Genomic DNA, 26,507 nt, shown 5'->3' on the forward strand with positions numbered 1-26,507 from the left:
AATGCCTGTCCCTTGTGGCTTTAAGAAAGCCAGCTGCCCTCACCCCACCCCCAAACAAAGGTCCTAAGCAGGCACTGGTGGGGACAGGGAGGCTGGGGGAGCCTGACCTGGGCGGACAGCATCAAAGGACAGCAGCTGGGAAAGGGGTCAGGGCTGGGCGCCTGGGGAGAGGGACAGGGAGGCCGACTCGCCTCACCGCTACCACCCGGCTACGGCACTCTCCCAGGGCTGCCCTGGGCTTGGGTAAAGCCTGGACTCTCGCTGTGCCTTGGGTCCTATGTCCTATGTCCTCAGGCTGCCATAACAAAAACTGGGTGACTTACAACAACAGAAACTGATTCTCTCACAGCTCCAGAGGCCAGAAGTCAGAAATCAAAGTGTGGGCAGGCCTACACTCCATTTGGAGGCTCCAAGGGGAACCCTTCCTTGCCTCTTCCGGCTTCTGGCGGCGGTTGGCATTCCTTAGATGGCAGCAGCATCACTCCCATCTCTGGCACCGGGGCCACATTGCTGCCTCCTCTCTGTGTCTCTTATAAGGAAACTTGTCATTGAATTTAGGGCCCATCCAGATAATCCAGGATGACCTCATCTCAAGATCCTTGGCTTAGTTACACTGGCAAAGACCCTCTGTCCAAATAAGGGGATAATCAGTTTCAGGGATTTACTGTACATATCTTTGGGCGGGGGGAGGGGTGGATATTTCAGCCTGCCATGGTCCGCATCTGAAAAAACGGGGACTACGACCTCTGGGACTGCTCTCTATACCCCTCCAAACGGCCCCCTGCTTGGGCCGAGGGCCCCAAAGATGCGCCTGGTCAACTTTCCTGGCATAAGGGGAGTTACGGACTGAAAGTTTGTATCCCCACCAATTCATGTGTTGAAGCCCTAGCCCCCAGTGTGACAGTGTTAGGAGCTGGGGCCCCATGATGGGATTAGTGTCCTTAGAAGAAGAGGAAGAGTCCCCAGAGCTTCCTCTCTCTCTCAGCCACGTGAGGACACACGGGAAGATGGCAGAGGGTCACCAGAACCCGACCCTGCTGCCACCCTGATCTCAGAACTCTCAGCCCCTGGAACTGTGAGACAGGAACTTCTGCTGTTTAGGCCACCCCGTCTGTGTATTTTGTTGTAGCAGCTTGAGCTGACTGAGGGACCCAAGGTGGAGGTTAATAACGAGAAGAGAAATGGGAGGAAGGACAGCTCCAGTGTCTGCGGGAGGGCAGGGTCCCAACCTGCCCTCACCGCCGCCCGTCAGGCCACGCGGTCAGGCAGACGAGTGTGGCCACAGGTTCTGGTCATGCTCCAGCTGCCCTGGCCCTTCCCCAGGGCCTGGCAGCTCTGCCCTCCTGGTGCCTCTGGACAGGAGAACAGCACCCCAGGGGGTTATCAGGCCCAGCTCCTGGGCATCGCCTCTCCCAGAGGAGCCCAGAGCTGCCCCCTCGGGGGAGATCGTTCTGGGCATTCTTCAAATCTGGAATTGTTCTGCCCTTATCAGCTTGTTTCAGCTGGTCTGCCCGACACTTGCTCCCAGGGCAGGGCCCTGTCCGGCGGTTTCCCTGGGCGGGAGAGGGCTGCCACTGTCCAGCACGGGTATCTCCCAGCCACGGAGAAAGGCAGGCTTCACCTGGGCACCTTCCTGCCCACGGGGGAGGGGGCTGGGGCCAGAGGACCTTGCCCCACCTCTTCTTCTCCAGGCCAGCAATTCTTCCTTCTTTCCTGTCCCCTACACCTGGAGTGTGGCCCAGAGCCCGAGGTACGCGGATCTGATGTACACACATCCCTGCCCAGTCCCACCCCCGTCCCTCTCCACGAAAGCAGGACAGGGTAGGGGTTAAGAGCGTGCACTCGGGAGCCCAACCACCTGGGTTCAAGCCCCATCCCACCACGCGCTGGTCACGTGCCAGGCAAGGCTCTTCACTCTATGCCTCAGTTTCCGCTTCCGTCAAAAGTGAAGAGGCGGGTAATAACAGTAACTAACTCACACCTTTAAGCACTCAGAGCAGTGAGCGCACATAGAAAGTGCTCAGGTAACGTCACCCACGATTATATTCCAAGGGAGAGGGGAAGGGTTCCTCCACGCCAGCCCCGAGTCGGGTCCCTGCCGCATCTTCCCCATCACAGAGCCATGCGGAAACTCGCCTCTTCCTATGGGATGCTCACATCTGTACAGACCTTGATGCAGGGGACGGGGCACACGAGGCTCTTCCCAGGTTCCCCAGTGAGGCATGGCCGCATAGGGGAGGGCGGGGGAGATCAGCACCAGGGTGACTGTGGCCAAGCGAATTCCCAGACAAAGGGGTAAGCCAGAATCTTCCTGGGGAAGGAAGAGGAACCGGAGGCCTGGGTGGAGCCTGGCTCCAGGAAGTGTTTCCTCACCAACTCCGGGGGAGAGGTGGAGCAGAGACGAGGAGAGGAGGGAGGGAGGGAGGGGCTTTCCCGGGGGCAGCCCAGTGACCCCAGACCTCCGTGTCAGCAGGGAAAGCCTGGGCAGCCTGAGCTTCCCTTCTGTGAGAGCTGCTTAAGGCCCGCTGGGCTCCGCGACCAGGGCCTGGTGTTAGGGACCACATGGGGCGGGGGGCGGGGACCCGGGAGGGGATGCTGGGTATGCGCCCCTCCCTCTCAGTCTGGGCTTCCTCCTCGGGTGAAACGAAGCTACCTCACTTATGCGTCCTTCCCCATCCCACCCTGAAGGGTGTGGGTAAAGATGAAAGAATCTGATTAAGTGTCTGACTCTGGGTGAAGAAGGTGGGGAAACTCTTGTATTGAAATGTACTGACCAGGGCTTCCCTGGTGGTGCAGTGGTTAAGAATCCACCCGGCAGTGCAGGGGACACGGGTTCAAGCCCTTGGTCCAGGAAGATCCCACATGCCACGGAGTAACTAAGCCCCCGCGCCACAACTACTGAGCCTGTGCTCTAGAGCCTGCAAGCCACAACTACTGAGCCCACGTGCTACAACTACTGAAGCCCGCGCACCTAGAGCCCGTGCTCCACAACAAGAGAAGCCACCAAAATAAGAAGCCCTCGCACCGCAACGAAGAGTAGCCCCCGCTCGCCGCAACTAGAGAAAGCCCGCGTGCAGCAACCAAGACCCGACACAACCAGAAACAATAAATAAATAAAATTAAATTAAAAAAATTTTTTAAAAAGTACTGACCAGAAGACCTAAATAGACATTTCTCCAAAGAAGACATACCTGGAAGAGGTGGAGGGGCGCGCTCGCCAGCCCTGCCCCACCCCCTCCCCCGGCCCTGCAGGGGCGGGGGGCCTTCACAGGGGGCTCCAAGGAGCTCTGCAATCCCTCCTAGTGACAGTCAAGGGCCAGACTGGCTGCACACTGCCCCCCACCAGCTCTCCAGGTGGGGTCAGAGGGCAGAACCCCGCCCCACCCTGAAACAGGAAGCTTCTAAATACATTCTTTGGATTACTCATTATCATAATTCTGTTGCTGAAGGCAGAGAGGTAAGAGGAGAGCTTGGAATTCATCAGCTGAGCCACCCAGAATCTCGGTCCTGCCTTTACCAGAGCCCCCTGCGGCCCCTGTCCTGGTTCCTCCCCCACCCACAAGGACGTGCCCGTCCTGGACCAGCCTCCTGCCTCTGAGCCACCTGTCGCCGCTGTGCCTAATGAGAGGCGCGTGCACATGCTGACCTGAGGCTGGGGACGGGGAAAGACGGACTAACCCCCTTGAAACAACACCCTCCCCGGGCCTCCTAATCCTTCAGCCTGCTGCCGACCATGTGAATCCGGATCTGTCTGAGCCGGCAGTGAGCCCAGCAGCGGCCAAGCCCCTGGCCTACGGGTGGGCGGGGTGATGCCCGGCTGACTGGGCTCACCTCGCCCGCTGGGAAGGACTCCCGTACAAAGGTCAGGGCGACAGGACAGCACCCTGGGAAGGAGGCAGAGAGCCTTCGGCTCATCGTTAAGATCTGTTTCAAGGACCACCTGTGTGATGTACAGGCAGCCTCCACAGGAAGAACGAGCTTTGGGGGTGGGAGACCTGGGTCCTGCGTGAGCCTGGGGCCTCCTGGGGCCTTGGTCTCCCTGTGAGTCAGGGGAAAGAGAAATATCTACCTTAGAACAAAATGAACATTTTTTAAAATGTGTAAGCGTTGGGGGAAAATGTCAAAATACTCCAAATCTTCCGAGGGGCAGGTCTGGCCCATGGGAAGGCGGGCTGACAACCTTGCCAACACCCTGCTGTGAGCTGGAGACGCCAATGTCTGGGCCAAGGGCTCCGGAAAGGAGGGCAGGCGCTGCGTGTCCCGCTGCGCCTGTGTCAGGTCTGAGGCCAAGGGTACAGGTGGGTATGTGTTTCCTCTCTCTTCTCACGGTGCAGTTTTCCACCAACCACCGATCAGAAACAGTTTATCCTCATTACTCTTAAGCTTATAAGTAGCACTACTGAGGCCTGTCCCGTCGGCCAGACACTGAGCTGCCAGCTTTACCCAGGATCGCATGTGGGTCTCCCACACCCTCTGGGGGGAGGTGCCCTTGTGACGCTGGGCTGGGGAGACACAGGCACAGACTGGGGGGCACGACTTTAGTTGGGGGGGGCTGTCGGTGGAGGTGGCTGCCCCACTCCCAGCACCAACCAACCACCTGCTGGCACAGCTCCTGGCGGCCGCATCCCTCCCCCAGGCGCACCTGCTGCTGGGAAGTCCCGGGAAGCACGCACAGCTGCAGCCAACGCGGGAGCACGTCTGGCCTCCCGCTCCTCCCTTAGCAGCCAGTTCAAAAACAGCCTCGGTAAATATTTTTCCGCAGGAGCACGTTGTCACTCCCACGCCACCCTCCCCCTCCCGAAGCCGTGAAAATCGCCAGATGTGTACGGGTTTCTCGGCTGCCCCTAGAAACCTCCGCCAGGGACCAGTCGCCACTCCCGGCCAAAAACAAACAAGGGCCAGGAGCCAGAGGGAAGTCCCGCACAGACGGTGGGATGGTGGCTGCCGGGAGAGAGCTCTGTGAAACGCGGCCTGCGATTTTCCCAGGCGATGACCGGTTTCCGCCTGCTGGAAGCTGAGTTAAGGACCCAAGCTCAGCTTTCCAAATTTCCAAACATTTTTTTTTCTGTCCTGGAGAGAAGTCTCCCCTTCCAGGAATAACACCTGCATCCTTCTTGCTGCAGGATAATCCACCTTAGGAGACTAAATGTGTGTGCGCTCAGGGAGGGGGACGGGTGGGAACTGAGGCTGTCAGTCTGCTCCCTGCAGAATCTGGATTTCTTTGGTGTTTGAGGACAGGGGAGCTCTGCTTGTTGGTGGGGAGTGGGGGTCTCGTCAGGGTGTTGCTTAAAAAGAACAAACAAACCTCCTAAAGGAATATGGCCAAACAATTGAGGGCTGGCTCCCTTGTCCCCCCTCCCGAAGGCCTGCAGGGAAAGTTAAAAGTCATGTTCCTTTTAAACAAAGCTAAGTGGTCCTCATGTTTGGTACCTCAGAGCCAGTGGAGGAAGCTCAGTTTCCTACGGGCTCCGCCTAGGGAAGTGAATCAGGAATCCCAGGGCCAGGCCCGGCCAGAGCCAGGTGTCCAAACGGCTGAAAAGTCACCCCCTAAAAGTAGTCGAGGAGGCTCCATGTCACCTGAAGTGGGCAACAGAAGGTGTGAAAACACACACACGCACACACACAGTGATTTCACAACTCTTCAGAAAAAACTAGAAGCAAAATGAAATGTTTCTCTCTGAGGTTCTGCAGGTCAGGACAGGTTGTCAGTGTTGCCTGGATCACACAAGATTGATTCTGAAGTCAGACCCAGGGCTCCTTCTCCGGGCTGGAGAAGGGGAGGCACCACCTCTTGTCCTCGGCCTCACATGCTCCTGTCCCTACCTTTCCCCACTCTCTTCACTGCATCTCACTACCCTCCGAGTGGGTGCAGAAGCCCAGATATCTGGGACAAGTGTATCTGGCCACCCCTATGCTCCGAGCACTGAGGCGGAAGTGCTCAAGTGGAAGACTAGACTCTGCGTAAACCACCACGATCCTCCTGCCTTGGATTTCCCATCTGCAAAGTGGGTGCAGTGCTCTGGACCCAGGGCCACAGGATTTCAAAGATGCTGGTCCCTTACAGACTGGTCTTTGCTTTTATAGTGGTAGCATCATGCCTAAAGATGCAGCCAGAAGAGGAGCTGATGCCCACCCCTTAGGCTGGGGAAGCAGGGGTCAGAGAGAGGCAGAGAGCTACTGAGCAGCCAGAACCAGATGTGGCTCAGTACACAGCCCTCCATGACTAGTCTGGGTATGTCCCCTGTTCTAGAAGCCAAGCAGACATCACTTTCCTCTGCATCCCTGGGTCATAATGTCAGAACCAGAAGGACCCTAGACATCGTGGATCCCCCTCCAACAAGGGAGAGACGGGCAAACAGATGGTCAGAGTCCCGGGCACCAGGTCACACCTCCTTTGGTATCTAGGACTCTGTGGTCCAACTCCCAGTGCAGCTCTCTATCCTGGGGGGGTATGTGCCCATATGCTCCTGGCTCCAGCGCCTGCTTCCCCTCCTTGCCTTTAGATAGGGAGGGGGAGGCATCTGACCCGCGGTGAGATGAAGAGCAGAGAGGGGCTCACATTTTCCAGGAATTCAAGGTGTCACTGGCTGTCCACAGCGGCCAGCTGGGATGAGAACAGCTTCCCCCTCCCCCAGCCATCCCTGCTGGCTCAAAGCATCACGCTGTCAAGTCTAGGCTCCCCCCAGTCTCCCCACCCCCCTAGGCCCTCCTGGATGGATCCACAAACTTGAATCCATTCCCATTAGGCCGGCAGTTCTGGGGCCAAGATCATCAGGCAAGTCAGGCCTTTCAGACCACTGAGAAATACTAAGTAGCAGCCCCTCACTCACAGATGAGAAAACTGAGGCCCACGGGGAGGACGGCTGGCCCCGAGTGGATGGAGCATCTTCCCCTTGCAAACCTGTTTTCTTTTCCTCCCTGCTCTTTATTCAACACCAAACTCAGACAGAGCCTCCTGGGCATGTGCTCCACGCCTGCCGCCCCCCACCCCATACACATACACACACACACACAGAGACCCAAAGCTTAATTATCAGGAGACCCCAGGGCCAGTTATAGCTGGTGTGTAGAAACAATTGCCCAGAAGTGCCCAGGGAATCCAGAGATGCGAATCTGTGTGGTCAGGATCGGACTTACTATATATAGTAAGGATTTACTATATATAGGGGATCGGAGCCAGATTCCCCCCAGGCTCGGGAGCAAAGCCAAAGTGTTTCTCCACCTACTTGCAACCTCCCAGGATGCCAACGGAGGAACAAGAGCCTTCGGACCAGCTCCCACCTGCATCTCCCCAGAGCCAGCTGTCCATGGCACAAGCTCTCTAGTGGCCTGGCCCACTGTAGCCGCAGAGAAGTTGACACCAGGATGACCTGAGGGCGGGAAGCAACCTTGTGTGGTGTTCTGGGGGTCTTCTGGTGAAGCTGCATATTGAGGAGTGGGCTGACAGCACAGGGCAGCTGGTAGGCAGTGTCCCCTAGAGCTGGGGTGCAGGACTATGTCTCCCTGAGCAAGGGGACCCCGGCTCATGGACCTGCCTGGGAGAAGGTAGGTGCCTTACCTACCAGTGGCAGCTTGGGAAGCACAGGCAAGCTGGTGACTCAGCAAACAAGATGCACCCCTTTTGCCATCTGGCTCCCTGAATCCCAGGAAAATGACGGCCTGAGGGTGGATGAGATCCATGTATCTCAGCGCACCCTGCTTATCTAGCGCTAAGGAGAAAGCCCCAAACACCACCGCGTCTGGTGAGCCATTGCAGGGTGCTGGCTCTGGAATCCTCTTCTCTAAGGCCTGGGGCAGGATGACAGACTCAGCCTGAATTTAAAACAGACGTGCAACGCCATCAGGATCAGGGGCTCAAAGCAGCAGGGGCAGAGGCACAACAGGAAAGAAGCCAGAAGCAACCGGCAAACCATGTTCGCTCCCATCGGAGCCGAAAGATCAACCGTCAGAAACACACACATAGCCGCAGTTCTCATGATGGCTCCAACTTCCATCGGAGAAGCACTTTTATTGTTAAGCACCCAAGAGGGGCCACTAGCCTTGAATGTCACTCATTCCTGCCCACACTCAGGTACAAGCAGCTTTCCTAGTGGCCACAACCTTCCAGGCAGTTTCCTATAAAGCCCCTAAGGAAGGAGGGCCTGCTACAGCTACATCACCACATCATGAAGATCTCACTTAGCAACGCTGCAGATGCATCCGGTTGTATTTTTACATTGGATGTTTTTTCATCCTGGTCCAGGTCCTTCCACAGGACTGTCTGGGTTTTAGTTCTGAAAGTCACACATCCCTGACTATCTCTCAGTCCTGGGCAAACTGGGACAGTTGGTCATTATGTTTACATCAGCAGCTCCCCAATAGATTGCTCTACCAAAAACAGAAAAGGAAAAGGTTCCATAGTTATAGTACATCTGGGGAACGCGGGCGTGGACAAAGGTAATGAGGGCTATCTCGGACCATTGAAAATCCTAACGTGTGTTGACTTTCCAAGAAGGGGAAAAAAGTAGGTACCATTTCCCAAACTTTTTGGATCATGGTTCCCTTTTATTCATAAAACAATTTTTTTTTCATTTATCATACATTTACTGAGAGCAAAGCTATTAATATCTTGAGGACTACTCGTGTTCTCTTTGGACTGTTTGGGACACAGCTCATTTCACTGAGTTGTAAAAGAAAAAAAACCCATATGGTGCTAGTCCAAATTTATCATTTGGGTAAACTGAGGCACAGGGCAATGCCCCACTGGCGTTTATGGTGCAGAAAACCAAAGGCAGCTCTGTGAGGAGTTCCTATCTTCCTCCTACATCTCACTTCAGGAGGAAATATTCAGTTCCCTGGTTTACGTTAGACGTTGGATTGTAACCTCATGTGCCTCCTCTCCCCTCCTTCCTTCTCAGAGAAAGAAAATGTAGAGGTGGCTGTGAAAAGACCAGCAGCATGCTTCGCTGCCCAGCTTGGACGGTGTCACTGGGAATTTGGTGCAGACTCAGGGTGAGGTTGGATGAGGAGAAAGGAAGCTATTTAGAGGGGGAGACTCAGACCCACATGCTGGACAGGGGCAGCACAGCAGGGGTGGCCAGTGGCGGCCAGAGGGGCACTTATCCAGGTAGAAAAGAGCTGTGGACTATTCACAAAAACCAAGACATGGAAGCAACCTAAACTTCCATCAACAGACGAATGGATAAAGGAAATGTGGTGTGTGTGTGTATGTGTGTGTGTATGTGCGTGTGTGTGTGTATATATATATATACACACACACACGCACATACACACATACACACCGTATGTGCGTGTGTATATATATATATAAAAACACATACACACACATACACACACAATGGAATACTACTCAGCCACAAAAAAGAATGAAATAATGCCATTTGCAGCAACATGGATGGACCTGGAGATTATCATACTAAGTAAGTCAGAAGGAGAAAGACAAATACTATATGACACCACTTATATGTGGAATCTAAAAAAATAATACAAATCAACTTACTTACAAAACAGCCTCAAAGACATAGAAAACAAACTTACGGTTACCAAAGGGGAAGGGGGCGGGGAGGAAAGGATAAATTAGGAGTTTGGGATTAACAGGTACACACTACTATATATAAAATAGATAAACAACAAGGATTTACTATATATAGCACAGGGAACTATATTCAGTATTCTATAATAACCTATAATGGAAAAGACTCTGAAGCTGTACACCTGAAACTAACACAATATTGTAAATCAACTATAGTTAAATAATTTTTTTAAAAAAAGAAGAAGAAAAAGAGAAAGAGCTGTGGGATGGGAAACTCCATTTCCCAGTGTGATGGGCAGAACCTCAGGGGCTGCCAGGGTCAGGGTCTGGAGGTGGCTTCAGGAAAGCCTGTTTTGACTTGAAGCCCCAAAGCGAAGGGCAGTGCCCCAGGGGGTGGGGTGAGAAGCACCTGGGTGGGAACCAGGAAGGTGTGGCCCTGGCCATCGGAGCCCCTCCTTAGCTGAGCCCACCCTAACCACCCTCATCCAGGACTATGGTGTAGAACTAACCTCCCAGAACTAGGGCCCTCATCCCGAGTGGCCTGGCTGTGGGGCAGTGACTAAAGGGGAAAGGGCCATGGAGGAGGAAGCTCAGGCCAGCAAGGAGCAGCAGCTTGGGAGGGGGCAGTAGCAGGGTCTGTTTCATCACACCTCGTACTGGGCTAGAACTGAAGCCAATCAAAGAAATAAAACTAAAATGTGTCAGGCACACCACCTACATGCTCATATTTAACCCTCACTGTTGAGGAAGGCATGATGCCCATTTTACAGCTGGGGAAACAGAGGCCAGGGAACAAGTCTGAAATCACAAGGGTAGTAAGTGACAAAGCCTGGACCAAAACCCAAGCTTCTAACTTTGAAGCCTGGGGCATCGTGCCAAGAGATTTCAATTTTTCTTCCCTCCTCTTTGACAGAAGAACTTTTCTCTCAAAGGAATTCTTTTGTGGAGACCTACCAGCCATACAGAACAGGTAAAAGCAGAGCGGCACAAAGTGCAGGGGATGTGAATCGCCCCCCCTCAAATTGGCCTACTCTTAGTTTTCCCCTCCAGGTGTGCACCTACCCCAAGCTCTCGGTGGTCCCTAAGACAGCTCACAGAACATCTCCACTGGGTTTAAAAGCCACTGGCCTCCAGCTGCTGCTCTCTCAAGTGTCCATGGACCAAACTCCTAAGAACAGTATCTCCCTCTGCCCTGTACTTGCCCTGCTGAGGTGCGAAGAGGATGATGGGGCACAGAAATTCTTCCTTCCCATCCAGAAACAAGTGGGGGACAGCAGGTTCCCCTATGCCTGCCCTGGCTGAGGCCCTGCTCATGGGAGGTCTCCTGGGCACCTGGCTCACTGGTGCAGCTCACGGCTGAGGGACCGGAAAGGGAGGGACCCCAGTTTCCCTAAGCAACACAAGGAGCTGCTCCATCAGCGCCAAAAGGCTGGAGCCACAAAAAAACAAGGGCCAAGCTGGACCTGGCTGAGCCAGAAGGTGGCAGAGCCCCAGGCCACGGGGGAAAACTCCTTGTTTCACTCGTGCAGATGCAAAGTTGATCTTACTGGCAAGGTGAGAACTGAGGACAGAGAAAACCAGGGACCAGGACTACGGTAGCATGTGCCAGGGACCTATTCCAATATCTATGCTTCACTTCTTCACAACCGAACCACTCTTTTTTGGTTAGGCATATGAGTGCCTGAAATAAAGATCACTCTTCCCTAAGGAAGTACTCTTCCCTGCTTCTCTTGCAGCTATGTGTGGCCACAGGACTAAGTTCCATTCAACAAAACGTAACTGGACAGGGTGTGTGTGGTTTCTGGCAGGTAACCTCAGAAGAGGAGCTGCAGCCTCCTTGTTCTTTTTTTGCTGACAGCTGGAGCTTGAGTAGCCACCTCGGACCACAAGGCAGCTCCCCCTCATGCCTCTGTGTCCACTCCTCCACGCACGGGGCCAGCCCCCCTGCCACTTGCCTCTCTTCTGGAATCAGATTTGGAGCCTTGCAGTTGGAGAGCCCAGAACTGGCAGACAAGACTTCGGATTCTAAACCAGCTTGCTCTGCCACCTACTCGCTCATTCACTCATTCAGCAAATATTTATGGACCATCTACTGTGTGCCAGGTACTGTTCTAGGTGCTGCGGCTACAGCACTGACCAACAGAAGTCCCTGCCCTCGTGGAGCTTACAATCCACTCGGGAGCGAGACAAAGAAATGAGTGCCCATCAGGGGATACATGCTACGGAGAAAATGATCAGGGGAGATGGGTCCAGGGTGTGGAGGCCCAGAAAGCCTCTCTGAGAAGGTGGCATTCCAGCGGAGAGCCGCAGGAAATGAGGGGTGAGGCATGTGGACATCTGGGAGAAGAACTGCTCTTTACCGTGGCCCTTGGCGCCCAGGCCTCTGTCTCCCCCTCTCTGGAATGGTCTGTGGGATAAAGGCTGTCCACAGGTAACCTCGTGCTACCCTGGCTGGAGACACTGGCCCCAATCAGCACGTTCAGAGCAGGTTAGCACAGGAGTCTGACCGGATGGGGGCAGAGGGACCCCTCGGACAGAGCTCGCGAATTTCTGCTACGAAGGGGGCGTGGTTTCGGCTCACACCTAGCTTACCCTTAGTTGAAGAATTAAAAAGTGTCCCTATTTCCTTACCTTCCCACTGTCCCTTCCACGCTGACCTGGGTCAGGAAGCTGGAAGATTAGAGGTCAGACAACTGATGGCTCCTGGGTCAGCCCACACGCCTCCAGGGGCCTGGCTCTGGGAGGCCTCCCTGCACCCCAACCCGGAACTGCATGGCATGCCCCGCGCAGCCGTTCCTCCGCATTCTCTTCCCCCTGGGCTGAGGCCCACAGCCTTCCGGCCGTGACAATTGGCGGACGGGGTGCCACCCTGCGCCCTGGCCCTAGGGAAGTTGGAGGTGGCTGACCCGAGGGGGATAAGGCTACAAAGGAAGAGAGGGTGGTGGTGGTGGTGCGCTCAGGGAGAGGGGTGGGGCCGGCGGGAGGATGGGTGGCTGGGAGGCCGAGCTAAGCTGGGGACCTGTGCTGGCTGCTGCTGGAGTGGTCCAGGGCGGGGCTCAGCGCCATATGAGGGCATGGGGTGGGGACACGTGGGGAGGGGCCGCTCCTGAACCTGCAGATGATGCTGCCTTTGTGCACTGGTCCTCCAACAAGCGGTTCGCACCAGCCCTTTGTCCAGATTCTGACTGCAGGCTGTGGACACCAGAGGCTCAGAGGCAATGGCAGACAAGACACACAGTCACGACGCACGGGGCCAGCGCTGTGACATGGTACTCGGGGAGCCTAACTCTTGAGTAACAAAGTGGCTCCAAGCCTCAGTTTACTCTGACGTTGGAGGGGTGGGGAGAGAATCTGGGCACACTACAGAGTTGTCACCACCATGCAACCCTTTCTTAACAGGGTTGGAGTGAGTTTCTTCGATGCCCAGGGAAGAATGAGCCTTGAGGCTGAGTCCAGTTACTAGTACCACGGCTGCGGGACACGTGCACACACATCCCCGGGAAGCTGCCAACAGGAGTCCCCGAGAACCTGAGCAAGTGAACCCCCTGGTCTGCATCCCCTCATCTGAAAAACAGGGGGGGAGTGTATTAGATGATTTCCAGAACACTCCCAGCTCTAAAATTCTGTGTTCTCTGATTTTCCGGGTTATTTAGAAGTGGTGTGGAAACTACCCTTTGTCAACTGAATTCTGTTTTGAACAGCCAGCGGCTGCCTACTTAAAGGAATCTTATGGTCAACGCTGTTGCAAATATAAAGAGGCTACTTATAGTGGATGTTTTGTGTAGATTTTCTCGAAGGCTTGCCTTAAAGAGAATACCTACACTCGTGAGGCTAGTGTGGCCCGAAGAGTGACAGTCCCAGATCTGCCACCTGATCTGATCTTCTAACAGCCCCACAAAGTGGAAGGACACAAGACAAGGAGAGACCCGCACAACTGCACCGGTGCTCCTGGGAATGGGACAACACAGGACACACACACACCCAGCCGAGCTCCCTGCCCTGCATCGTACCCCATGGGCACAAATAGGAAGTGAGCCCAGAGCTGAGGACGGAGCTCCCGGCCTCTCGGTCTGATGAAGCCTCCAGGCAGGTTCGGGCTGCTGGGCAGGGGGTGGGCAGAGGGCGGTCACTCCCATTCTCCAATGATGTGGGAGGATGTCCGTTCCGGCCTGAGCTCGAGCTTGCACTCAGCAGACCTGCAGAGGGCCCCCGGGGTGTGAAGAAGCCGGCCCTTCCCGGGGTAGGGGTCATCTAAATCCCGACGCTCCTCCCAACAAGTGCAGAGAACTGTCCGAAGGGTTCCTCCCACTTCCCTTAGGAGCAGAGGGCGACGGGCTGAGCTGTCCTCACAGCAGCCGCCAGTCTGGTCCAGATTCCCAAGCCCAGAAGCCCCGACCCTCCGCAGTGCTCCTACCGGCTCTTGGCTGCTGCAGAAAGAGCCCAGTGGCCAGCATCACTGCCAGGGTGTGAGCTGGCCTTGTGCCCCACTTCCAGAGAGCCTGAAGCCAGGGGCTAGGGCCAGTTCCCCCAGAGAACCGCGGTCCAGATAACATCTCCTGAGCAACTGCTCAGTGCCCAGTGCTGCGCTGGCCCTGCCCTGAGGGGCTTACCACTCAGCAGTCGGGGAGACACCCACACAGACTGTGGAACATAACTGGGTTCCATCTAGGAAACCTGGGAAGGCTTCTCAGCAGAGAAGATACCTGAGGACGGATAGAGTTAACTCTCCAGCTCCCCGCCCCCGCCGGCCCAGGGGAATTCAAACCAGGTGGAGTCCCCTTCCTCTCCCAGCTTCCAAAGGGCAGAGATATCCAAACCGCACTCAGCAGGAGCCCCTCCTCTCCCTTTAAACCTAGATTCCTGAGGGAAAAGCAGATGCGTGGGGCTGCCTCTCCCCCTACCTCTGCGCCCTGCCTTCTCTAGGTCCAGGGCGACCCCCAGAGGCCCCTCCTGGGCTCACCAAGCTCCGCTCCTCTGCCCCTCCCTGGGTGGCCACACCCTGCAGCTCTGGGCCAAGCTGCCACCTGGTGTCCCTCGGAGTCTTCGCTCATCCTTCCCAGCCCGTCCTCTCCTCCTCTTCTCAGCCTGCTTAAACCAGTCTCCTCCTGGTACCGCCCCACTATGTCTTGCTCACTCCTGCCTCAAAGCTAAGCCCAAGCAGCACCACCCTAGGAACACCCACCGTCCCCTAACCCCATCCCACGGAATGTTCTTTCCGGGCTCTGAGTTCACCTCCTCCCCAAAGCCCCCCTGCAGCTCACTGACCCCATCTGAAAAACCCCCATCACGCCCCCAGCTTATGATCTGTGTCTTCGCTACACCCTGGAATTCATTCCGCCTCGGCCACCCGAGGAAGGGTCTCCTACTCCACACTGACCCTTTTATTTTAAAATCCCCGTATAACCCCACCTCACCTCGCCCAGATCGCCCCTTCCCAAATCTTACCGCTTTCTCACACATGCCTCCCTTTCCCCCATTGTGTGGCACTTAAGCTTCAGTTTTTATTACTACCTAGCAATTAACTGACACCCACAAACATTAGCAGAATCCTGATGCTGGGGGCACCTTAAACCGATCAAGTGCTCAACACATATGGCTTACTAATCATAATAGCTAGGATTTTCTGAGCCCTGACTATGAGTTGTGCACAATGGCAAACTCATTAATATGTTATCTCTCATTTTCAGAGCAGCCTGCAAGGTGGAGATTTGTTGTCATTTTTTACAGACTCAGAGAGGTTCACTCTCTGGTCTACAGTCATGCAGGTCTGTCTGATCCAAAGTTTGAGTGTTTTCCACCACCTCAAGCTGCCCTTCCCTTGCCTAGGATTCATCCATCAAATGACTCGATCAGACCCATAGAAGACAGAGTACTCAGTCAGCCTGTCCTTTCGAGCAAAAGCCCAGAAATGTTATAACAGTGAAACTAGAGGTCCCTCTGCCCTTTCTATCTTACAGATAAGGAAACAGGTTCAGAGGTGCGACTTGCCATATGGTTTGACCAAATGTATATCAAACCAAAAAGCACTGAAAAGGGGTCTAATGAGCTGTTGGCCCTGGTTTGAACGCTGCTGATGCTGTAGGCTGTGTGATCCATCTATATGAGAAAGTAAGCTCCCAGGGCCCCGTCGGGGATAATTCCTTTGTTCCACTATAAACCTTGCTTAGAACTAAATCACAGGATTCCAGCAGTTTGGGGGTTCGTCATCCCAGATGACTGCAACCTACAGAAGGGCAGAGATGGAGCAGTCCTTACTGAGTCCCTATAGCAGAGTGTGAAATCTACCATAGCCGCTAAACACCGAGCCTGTGCCCTTCAGCCTTTTCTGGCCACAATATATGCAAATAATTATAACAGTAATACTCCCTTGCTGGTTTACACTCTTCAAAGCACTTCCCTTTATCACAGCATATTGTAATAGCATTTTAGAAACTGGGCACCTGGGCTCTGGTGACTTGCTGGTGGGGGCAGAAGCAGGGTTATGGTTCCTTTTTTCTTTACTGTATTTGTTTACTACATACCAAGCTCCTACCATGCGCCATGCCCCATGCTAGTCTTGAGGAGGGATTTTGGAAGAGACGGGGTTTGGGGGCAGTACGCAGATGCCAGGGAAGACAGTCCCAGCCTTGAAGCCAGCAGGGAGATGGGCTTGGAGCTTTTCCCGTGGGTGGCTCCGGAGTCTATCCTCTTAGGACAGAACAGCAGGACTCCTGTCCCACAACCTCCACCCTCTCCTCCAAGCTCAGCCTTTTGAATCTCAGAAGCACTGGGAACTATAGCGCATCCCTCCTGACACAGCCCACCTCCCTTCTGGATGGTGCTCAGAGCCCAAATTGAAGTCTGCCCTCCTGGGAGCAGGGCTGAGGAGAGCGGCCACAATCCAGCATCTTCTCAGCCCTGCAGGTTGTGCAAATCCGCGGTGGCTGCCATCCTCAGAGCTGTCCCGACCGTTCCTCACACTGCGACCCCTCCCTCCAGTGGTGCACACTCTTCACCCACTGGCTGTGCCCATCCCTTTCAGACCAGGCTGTGAAGTAACAGGGCCGCCCACCGGAGGATGCCCAAACCTACTCACTCTCTGAGCGCCAGCCCCTTCCCATCAGCAAAGTTCCCTGTGACGCAGAGAAGAGACCGTACTGCCATCCCACCCCATCCTTCCCCTAAGACTTTAGTCCCAAACAGCAGCACCTACCAGCAGCAGGGTCCCTTCCCTGTCTGGGCTGTCACCACAGTCCTCCTGACCCTAGAGTGGAAACATCACTCTTTCTCCCTGCAGACACCTGCTCAGGTGGGCAAGAAAGAAATGCATCTCTCTCTTGGGGCTGAGACTCCAGCTGTTCCTAGGCGCTTTGGGACGCTACCTGTCCCCCCAGATTTTCACCTTTAGAAGAAATATGGGAGATGTTTCTAAGGCACAGCCCAAGCCTGTTTCATGAGAGAAGTTCTTGCTTCTACAAATGGGCTGGAAGGGAATCTCACCTTCCTGGCCAGGCACTGAGAAGGGAGCTGTTCCTTTGGTGACATGGAGGCAGGGCCCCCACTCAGGTGAGTCTGGGATTGTGGATGACCCCCTTACTCCCTCCCCCTCTCCACCCGCTCCAGCACAGGCTCGGGTGAGCTAAGCCGGCACACAAGGCTTGGAAAAACCTCTCTGCGAACGCGAAACACATAGCCACGAGGGCTGTTACTGGAGGCTTGTCACCTGCTTCGGGGACAAACACGGAGAAAAAGAGCGACCAGACCCTGGGGGTCCAGAGGAAGCGTGGAGCCTCGCGGTGCCCTAAGTCCCCGCTCTAGGACCGCAAACCCAATCAGCGCCCGCGCGCCCCTGTTTGCCCCAACACAATCCACGGCCACTCCACCCCAGTGGAGACCCGGACGACTCACGCTCGGAGCCCGGCACCTGCGGCGTTCTCGGGCTGGGAAGGGGCTTGGATGGTGCAAAGTCAGGGCTCCGCGTGTGGCCCCAGCTAGTGGCGCGCGTAGGGGCTGCTCCCGGTCCCGCCACGAGGAGCGGCGGGTTTCCCAGCGGCGGGCCCGGCCGGGGGCGCATGGGCACGACGCGGGTCCCGGCGGACCCCGAGCCACCACTCACCATTCTGGGAGAGCGACAGCGGCAGCAGCAGCAGAAACGCCGAGAGCACCAGCGCGGAGCGCATCGTGTCCTGGCCTCAGACCCGGAGCAGGTGGCTGCGGGCTTGGCGGAGGGTCCGGGCGGCCGGGCGGCAGGAGCGTGGGCGCCTCTCGGGGAGGCCTGGCGGTGGCTCGGACGGCCGGGCGCTGACCCGAGACTCCCGAGTCGCGCTCCGCAGGCCCCTCCTCGCGGCCGCTGCGGCAGAGCCGGGCCGAGGCGCGGAGCCAGGCGGCAGAGGAGCTGCGGGCGGCTGCGTCGCGTGCGGCGTCTGCGCGGTTGCGGCCCTGCCGGCGGCTGCTGCGACTCCGGTCCCGTCCGCGCCGGCCCCCGCCCCCTCCCCTCCCCCAGAACCGCGCGGGCGGGGCGGCGGGGCCGGGCGGGGCGGTGCTGGGCGGAGAACAATGAGCAGAGGAGGAAACTCCGCCCTGGCGCGCGGCGGGCGGGGAAGCGCGGCGGGCGGCGGGCTCCGGGCTCCCGGCGGGCGGCCCCCGCGCGGGCGGGGGTGTGAGCGTGAGCGCCGGGAGGAGGGGTAGCCGGGGGGCTCCCGGCAGCGGACTGCCCCCTGCCCGCGGGGCCGCCCGCCCGGGAGCGCAGGTGTCGCCCGCGGTGCTTCTGAGGGGGTCTGGCGGGACCCCCCTCACTGCCGGGGTCCTCTTCGCCCAGATCCGGAGCTAGGAGGCCCCCAGGGCTGTGCGTTCGCTAAGGAACATTCCAGGCCTCCCGGCTGCAGCGCGTTTTGCTGCAAAGCCTGAGAAGCACGTCTCCCACTTGCCAGGTGCAACTCACCTGCGGGCGGGCCTTCTGAGCAGGTCTGCGCCGTAGGGTCTGCACCCGGCAATCTGGACTAATTAGTGGCTTAATCTCTCTGAACCAACCTCACCTGTGAATGGAGGTGGTGGTTAAAAAAAAAAGACAAATTTTTGAGGGATTAATATGTGCCACTTTGTGTTCTAAGTGCTTTGCATATATTAATTCATTTACTCTCCGCAACAGCCATGTTTTCGGCTTCATATTGCAGGCAGGGAACTGACTGAAAAAGAGGTTTAAGAAACTTGCTCGAGATCACATAACTGGTCACTGTCAGGCCTGCTTCTGAAAGTATCAAGTTTGGAGACACTTGGCGCAGTGCCTGGCGTGTAGTAATTGCTCAGTAAGTATTAGCTGTTGTTCTGACTCCCACTTTATCAAGAACAGCCATAAAGATTTAGGGCTTCGGGATCAAAACCGACTTGAGCTCAAAACCTAGCTGTGCTCATCTATTAGTTGTAAAACTCTGGGCAAGTGACTCCATGTACCTCAGCTCTTTCCGTCTGTAAAATAGGGATAACAACACCTACCTCAGAGGGTTGCTATGAGACTTAACTAAGATAAAATGCAGGACGAGCGCTTAGCACAGGACCAGGAACATAGAAAGTGTCCGGGAATGAAGCGGCCCGCGCTCCCAGTACTGGAAGGAGAAATTTGCTGACCTGAGATGGGGGTGGGAATTGAATTCCCTAAACCGAGGAAACCCGGTGAAAGAACAAAGAAGTACCCCTCTGTTTTTCGTTTTGTTTTGTTTTTCAAAAGCTGCTGGAAGGATGCAGATCCTGGAACCCCCTGCGGAGGAGGCGCACGGGTGGCGCCGGGGAAAGGGAAGCAGACCCAGAGGGGGGAGGGGGGATTAACTCCGGGGGGGGGGCGCCAGGATTTGGCTCACGTGACTCCTGCGTTGATAATTTGGAGTCTTTCTGCTAGATGGGTCGAGGGGTGGGGGAAAGAAGGGGTGTCCCCAGGACCCAGCCCCGTGTCAGAGACCGTGGACTCCTTGAGCCCCTTAAGTGGGCTACACGCTGGCGCTGCCGGAAAGGCACAGCATCTTTGGAGCAGCGAAAGAAGCGCTGGTGCCCTGGCTGGGGTTCCGCGGCAGCAGGCTCAGGCTTGGGAATGGCTGACTTGCCTGTTTTCATCAGGAAGTTTCTGTAGGATCATTCTGGCCCCGTTTTCCGTGCCGCATATGGGAAAGACAGTGTGTTCCCTATAAATACTGTGGGATATGTGTGTGTGTGTGACTATCTTTTATATTTTTTGGTACTGTTCTAAATACCCGTGCCAACAAGAGGGCTTGTTTCTCTTTCTGAAACCAAGCAATACGCTTAAAAAATTGGGATTTAAAATTTTTTGTATTGTGTGCTCTCTGATTTAAAGTGTTTTGCACTCAATCAACTGCTCCAAAAATCTAGAAATGATCGTGTTAACTTTGCAAAGGGAGAGTGTATACTTCAAATTCACATGATTTGGGGTTGGTCCCATTACCAGATTGTGCAAAATTAAAATGAGAGCAGACATCCAAGCGTAGGAAAGGGGCAGCTCTTTGTAGCTGAAGACTTAGCAGAATCAGAGATGCCCTGGACCCTCCCCCGTAGCCAGCAGCACCCCATCATCCTCCCACCTGATGCAGATGGAGCTTTCAGGAATGAGGCTGGCCAGGCTTAGAGATCACCTGTGGTCAGTGAGCAGAACTGCCCCAGGTACCTGGCCTGTGCCCTGGACCCCCTTTAACAGAGCACTCCCACTAGCTAGTTCACTGGCCCAGAACACCTGAGTTTATAGTCAAAACTCAAAGCACTTTGTAGATGCTAGTCCATAATCCTTCTGAGATCTATTACACTTTGTTTATATGTATGCATGCATTAGCTCCCCTAGGAGACTTTCAACTATTTTTTTGCTTTAGACAATTATGTTTTTAACATATTATTTTGAAATAATTTTAGATTTACAGAGAGTTGCAAGAAGACTACGAGAGTTCCTGTATACCCTTTACATGGCTTCCTTTAAGGTTAGCATCTGAAGAAAACATGGCACAATGACCAAAATTTAAAAAATTAACATCAATTCAATACTATTTACTAATTTAAGACCTCAATCAAATTTTATAACCTTTTTTTCTCACGTACTTTTTCTGGCCCAGGAAGTCATCCAGGATCCCACATTGCATCTAGTTTTTCTGTCCAATTTCTTCTACAGTTGATGACAGTTCCTCAGTCTCTGTCTTTTATGACATTGACAGATGCTTTCAACTTCTTAATGTGGGGTCTCTCTCATTCACCTACTTCCTCAGACCACCCGGAACAGCACGTCACATCATATAGACACAGATACAGATGTAGATACTGAATGCAAACATGAATGCCAACTGGTAGGTATTACACGGGAATCTATGGCACAGGTTTAAAAACCATGGTTTTTCCCCTGGTCGCTGTCAGTCAAAGCGAGCAGTCATGATACTTGGCCTCACCTGCAATCTGGTGATGTTGCTGACTCATCCTTACATGCAGGTGTGATAAAGTTCTCCTGATCCGCATCCTTAATAACTTTAATCTCCATCCACAACATCTACATCTAGGGGTGGGACAGAGCCTCCAAGCACCACATCCCCCAATAAAAAATAAAAGCCCACGTATCCATCCTGGGGCCACATCACTGTTCATAAGGTGCCAAGGATGCTCTTACTTTGGCTTTCTAATCTCTGACCTCTGAGTTCCTTGGGGGCCCAGGATGGCATTTCTTTCATCTTGGAATCTCAGTGCCCAGTACAGTGGTGCCTGCCCCCAAGAAGGTGCTCAATACCCAAAGGCTGAATAGATAAAGAAGTGGTTGAATTTTATCTCCAAGGCTGGGCTTTATCTCTGACTGCCAAGCTTTGTGATTCTATGAATATCAGCTGAGGTTCAAATTGGGCACCTCTCCCCAAAGTCATACACTTACCTATTATTATTCAACAGCATCTACTCTGACAGCATAGAATGCCAGGCCCTGTACACAGTGCTGAGAATGCAGACGCGGATGATACAGCTTCCACCCTCTCAGGGGAGAAGCCACACCTGTACACAAACATAACTGAGGTGCAGTAGAGGCTGTAACAAGTGTCATGAGCAGGCACGGGGAGGCAGAGAGCAGGACAGGCTCAGCTTCACCTGGGGAGGTCAGGGCTGGCTCCTGAGGAGGAAACAAGGTCTTGGAGAAGGAGTAGGACTTCACCGGGGGAAGAACAAAAGCAAAAGCACTCTGGCCAGGTGGAGCAACATGTGAAAGTGAAGAGGGGACCTGAGAACTCTAGGCAGGTGTTTTGCCCTAAGTAGAGTGCAGGGTTTGCAGGCAGGGATGGAAGATGAGGCTGGAGAGGCGGGTGGGGTGAGATCCTTAGACGATGGAGAATCCCCAAAGGGTCCTAAGCTGGAGGAGACAAGACCAGCTTTCCAGTGAGCAAGATCATTCTAGCTGCCGTGGACTGAAGGCTTGGGGGGCAGATGCGAGACTGGAGGTGAGCACAGTGCTTTGGGAGGCTAAGGCTCCTGTCCCTGAAGGGCCTGAGCTCAGACAATGGCGGTGGGAAAAAAGAGGAGGGGCTGTAAGCAGCTCCTTTGCCTCTCTTTTGTTTGTTCACCCCTATTTTCGTTAGACCTTAACCATAAAGATGAGATCGTTAGGCAACATTTAACTAAGTTCCTGATTTCTGCTTTTCTAAACATACACAAGGCCTTACCTAACCTGTTGATTCCTTCCCTGGATTAGAAGGAATAAGAATGAAGAATTAAGTAGTTAAAGAATGACTGACTCTCTACCCCCAGCTTCCCCTTAGTAAATTTGCAGGTGGACCACGAGGGCAAGAGAACATCCAATTGCAGACAGATCACGTGAGCAAGACAGAGTCCCAAGGAAGATGGGGAGAAGTCAGCAGGCCTGCATGCAATGGAAAGATGACGGAGAATCTGACCTCCTGCCTTAATGATTAACTGAGATTGTTTCCCCTTTAAAAATTGTCATGGCTGAACAGAATCTTTGGAGTTGGTCTCTGGATACAAGTCCACTTTCTCCCCAGATTGCCGGCTTTTCTGAATAAAGCATCTTTCTTCTCTGCGAAGCTTGCCCCTTGATTTATTGGCTGTTGTGCGTTCAGTTACAGGGCCTGATACAAGAGGTATTTGGGGGTCAGAATTGATAGGACTTAGTGACACACTGGATGTGGATGTGGTGTGTCATGTGGCGTGTGTGGTGTGTTGAGGGCATGGAGCCATGGAAGGAGTCTAGGAGTCTAGGCTTCCCACTTGGGTAACTGCGTGGATTATCTGAGTGCCAAGGTTGAATGTCACTAACTGAGATGGAGAACATAGAAGAAAGTTTGGAAGTAGAAAATGATGAATCCTACTTTGAACGTGTTGACTCTGAAGACCCATGGGGCACTCCGGGGCCAGGTCTAGAAGTTATATCTGTGACATTGAAGCTCAGATCTGAGGTCAGGACAGGAAATAGAGATTGGAGAGCCATCCATGTGCAGGCAGGGGTTGTAGCCATGGCAGAGGATGATTAGCCTGGGATGCTGGGCAGTGAGAAGAGGCTGGAGGCAGAGCCTTTCAACATTCACGGAAGGGGCTGAGGAAGTGGAGACGGGGACTGAGGAGCTGCCTAGGAGGTAACCAAGAGAGAAGGGCGCCATGGAAACAGAGGGAGGGTTTTAGTAAGAAGAAGGCGGTCTGGTGTCACCTGCTGCAAAAACTGAAATCTACTGATTGAATCTGGCAATGAGAGGGTCACTGGGAATTTCACCCAGAGTGATTTTAATGACGTGCAATAACTTGGGGGAGTCTATGGAGATGAGGAAAGAGAGGCATTGAGTGTGGGTGTGAAAGGAAGGAGGGAACACATAAGGTCGAGGGAAAGGTTTGTGTGTATTGGTTCACTGTAGAATTGGAGAGATGCCCATGAGTGTGAGCCAAGAGAAGAAGCCGTCAAAGGGGAGAAGTTACAGGAGACGGGATGTGAAGCAGAGATGGAAGGACTGATCTCAGGCAAAGGAAAGGAACTTCGTTGCTGAAGCTGGGGGATTGGGACACTCTCTGTCACAGCAGATGAGGAATGGCCTTGGAGTGAGTCAGCTGGAATTTGAATCTTTGTTCTGTGATTTAATAGCTGTGTGACCTTGGGCTTTTACTTAACGTCTCTGAGCCGGAGGCTCCTCCTCTATAAAACAAATAATAGCATGAATCTTGCAGAATCACCGTGAGAATGTGAGGGAGTGCATAATGCCTCACTGACACTCAATAAATGGAGGGTCATAGTCTTGTGTCCACGAAAGAACTGCTCCACTGCCTGCCTCTCCTGTGAGAAGCAGGGGCAACAGGACAATTACTCTGTGCTCTTTCCTGTTGCTGCTCCTCAGCAGACTTTTCCCGTCTCAGAAGCCCTCATTCTGGATCAGAAAAGCAGGTCGTGCCCCAGAACGGCAGGTTTTCCCACCATGGCTGCCTCCACGCAGGCCAGGGCTGGGGGTTACAAAATCAGGGTGTCTCTCCTCATCAAATGCAATGGAGCTGCTTGTATGAGGGCCCTCGAGACAGGGCTTAGCACCTAACCATGATCTTCGGGATTCCCAAACACTTCAGATTCAGAGACAGCCTGGGGCTCAGTGGATGGTCCAGATCATGGGCCCAACACCCTCATCACATGGGAAGAAAACTGAGGCCTGGAGAGTTGAGCTCACGTGTTCCCGCTCACACAGCTGGTAAACAGCATTGGTTCCAGATCCTGTCTAGAACTCCAGCCACTGTTCTAACATAGCCCATGGCCTGGGCATGAAGTATCCACACTCACGCAGCTGGGTCAAAAAGCCACAGGTCCCACGGCAGGAACAAATGGTGATGTGCCCTGGAGATGGGGCTGGGGGAGGGAGATAAGAATCAATTCCTAATTAAGTTGAAATAAAAGAAGCCCGGGGAATGGGTTTTGGCTCAGTCTTCCTGAGCCATGTTCCCAATCTGCTTTCCAGTCTCATCTCCCACTTAACCCCTGACCATCCTTCCCCCTCCTGCTAATTTCTCTGCTCGGTGCAATAAAACAGCACGCAGTTAACTTCTTCTACCTGGAGGCTGACCAGGGCCAGAATGTGTGCTTGAGTAGGATTGCATGGGGCTTTGCCTGTATTCTGGGCATGTGCTAAACACTACTTTCCTCACATGATTTAATCCTCATACAATGAGGAGAGGTAAATATATTACCGTTAATCCATTTTGCAGATGAGGAAATAAACACCTTATTTCCCTGCATCCACCTAAAGGTAGATGTCGCTTTTTTCACGTCCCTCCTCTCAGGATGTTGACCTGTGTGTGTCTAATTTCCCCCGTAAGCCCCGAGCTCCTTGAGGAAGGAGCTGTGTCTAGTTCTGCTTTGTACCCTTGGCGGTCCCTGGTTCAGCATCTTGTCTCCTCCCTCCTCTCCTGCCTTCCCTCCACCTGCCACCAGAGTGTTATCCTTGGAATCAGTTGTGATAGATCCTGTCCCTCACCTGTTCAAGCTCTTGTCTGCTTTCCTGTTGCCCAAATTCCTAAACCCAGCATTCAAGGCTTCCAAATTCTGGCCCCAACTAACCTTTCCATCTTCTCCCACCGAGAGGGAGAAGGCTCTTTAGATTCAACTGTGACACTCACTGTCATGCTCAAGTCTTTGCCTTTGCTTCTCCTTGTGCCTGGATTAACCTACTTTCCACCTGTCAGTGTTTGAAGGCTCAGATTTGGTGCAGGCTATTCAGATCTGTTCCCCACCTCTCAGGTCATAATCACTTCCTCCTCTTTGTTCCCCTGGCCTAGAGTTAGTACCTTAATTCGCTGTCTAATTTCACATGTTTTTTGTTAGTTATATACACATACACCATGAGTTCTTTCTTTGAGGGCAAGAACCTCACTTTATTTGTGTGTCAATTCTATACTCAGCATGGCTGAAGTTGGCTTTTGATAATAAAAACAATGTGAGTAGTATCTAGAGTTTGTTGATCCTTACCACATGTGCTAGCACTGAGCTAGGGGTTTTACATGCACAGCCTCATTTAGTCTTTTCAGCAACCTCGTGAGGTGCCGTTATGTATCCCATTTTATTGATAAGGAAACTGAGGCATTCATGGAAATTAAGTAACTGGCCTAAAATCACACAGATATTAAGTAGTGGAGTCAGGATTCAAATCCAGCAGCCTGACTCCTAAAATCATCACACTATTCAGAGAGTGAATAAATACGTGAATGAATAGTGATATTTATTGTACTATAATTTTGCCTGCTGTGTCTCATAAACATTGTTAAGATGAAATATCTGTCCCTAGGAGCAATCTAAAACATACAGTGCAGATGTAGCAGGCAACTAGTGTTTTTCTCAATTCAGGAAATGATTGGTTCACCACGCGACCCCTCCTACACTTGTCAAAACCCACACTCCCTGTATCCCCAGAAAGCCTGCCCAATTCAAATAAAAATTGGCATGGATTTAACCTTACAGTTTTGAGTTACTGAAACCCCATTACACAATACACATGAGCCGTAGACCACGCCCTGCGCTTAAGTTAAACACGTGCAAGAACTTTTCATTTAATCACCAGATTCTTCACGTCTCTGGGCTGCTTGCACCATCTGCAAAAGTCAGAATTGCTGTACCACCCACAGTGTTTTTCTACCACTGCTCCCCAACTCTGTCTTTCTCATTCCGAAGGATCTTCTAAACTGCTTTAACTGGTTGGTATTTGTTAAAGGTTTTTATTCACTCTTCCTGGTAGCTTGATTCATAAAACCCAGGTTTATCCAACCCCATTATTACTTCTGCTCTTGGGGGACACACTCCATTTACAGGGACTTAGGTCTAGGGGAAGGTATCTAGCCCAGGTGTCCTTCCTTGCTAAAGAGGTGACTAAAACTACAGGGACAGGGTTGCAGACCTGCAAAGATAAACAAGCTGGCCAGATATGGACGAACGGCGGGGCTGGGATGTAGCTCTGGAGGTTCCCATGACCTCATCAACCTCTGAAGCATTGTTCTTCCCCTG

At 53.4% G+C, this 26,507-nt stretch overlaps 1 protein-coding gene across 1 annotated transcript in view; it reads right to left on the bottom strand.

Annotated features, from left to right (window-relative positions):
• PODXL (podocalyxin like) overlaps positions 1–17,961 on the bottom strand; it is a 43,756-nt gene extending 25,795 nt beyond the window's left edge. Inside the window, exon 1 of the mRNA XM_061198733.1 lies at positions 17,628–17,961. Within this exon, the coding sequence (XP_061054716.1) occupies positions 17,628–17,691 (64 nt within the window). The 5' untranslated portion in view covers positions 17,692–17,961. The remainder of the gene's footprint in view (positions 1–17,627) is intronic.
• Positions 17,962–26,507: the final 8,546 nt, after the last annotated feature.

Source organism: Eubalaena glacialis, chromosome 8, assembly GCF_028564815.1.
Source record: "Eubalaena glacialis isolate mEubGla1 chromosome 8, mEubGla1.1.hap2.+ XY, whole genome shotgun sequence".
NCBI lineage: Eukaryota > Metazoa > Chordata > Mammalia > Artiodactyla > Balaenidae > Eubalaena > Eubalaena glacialis.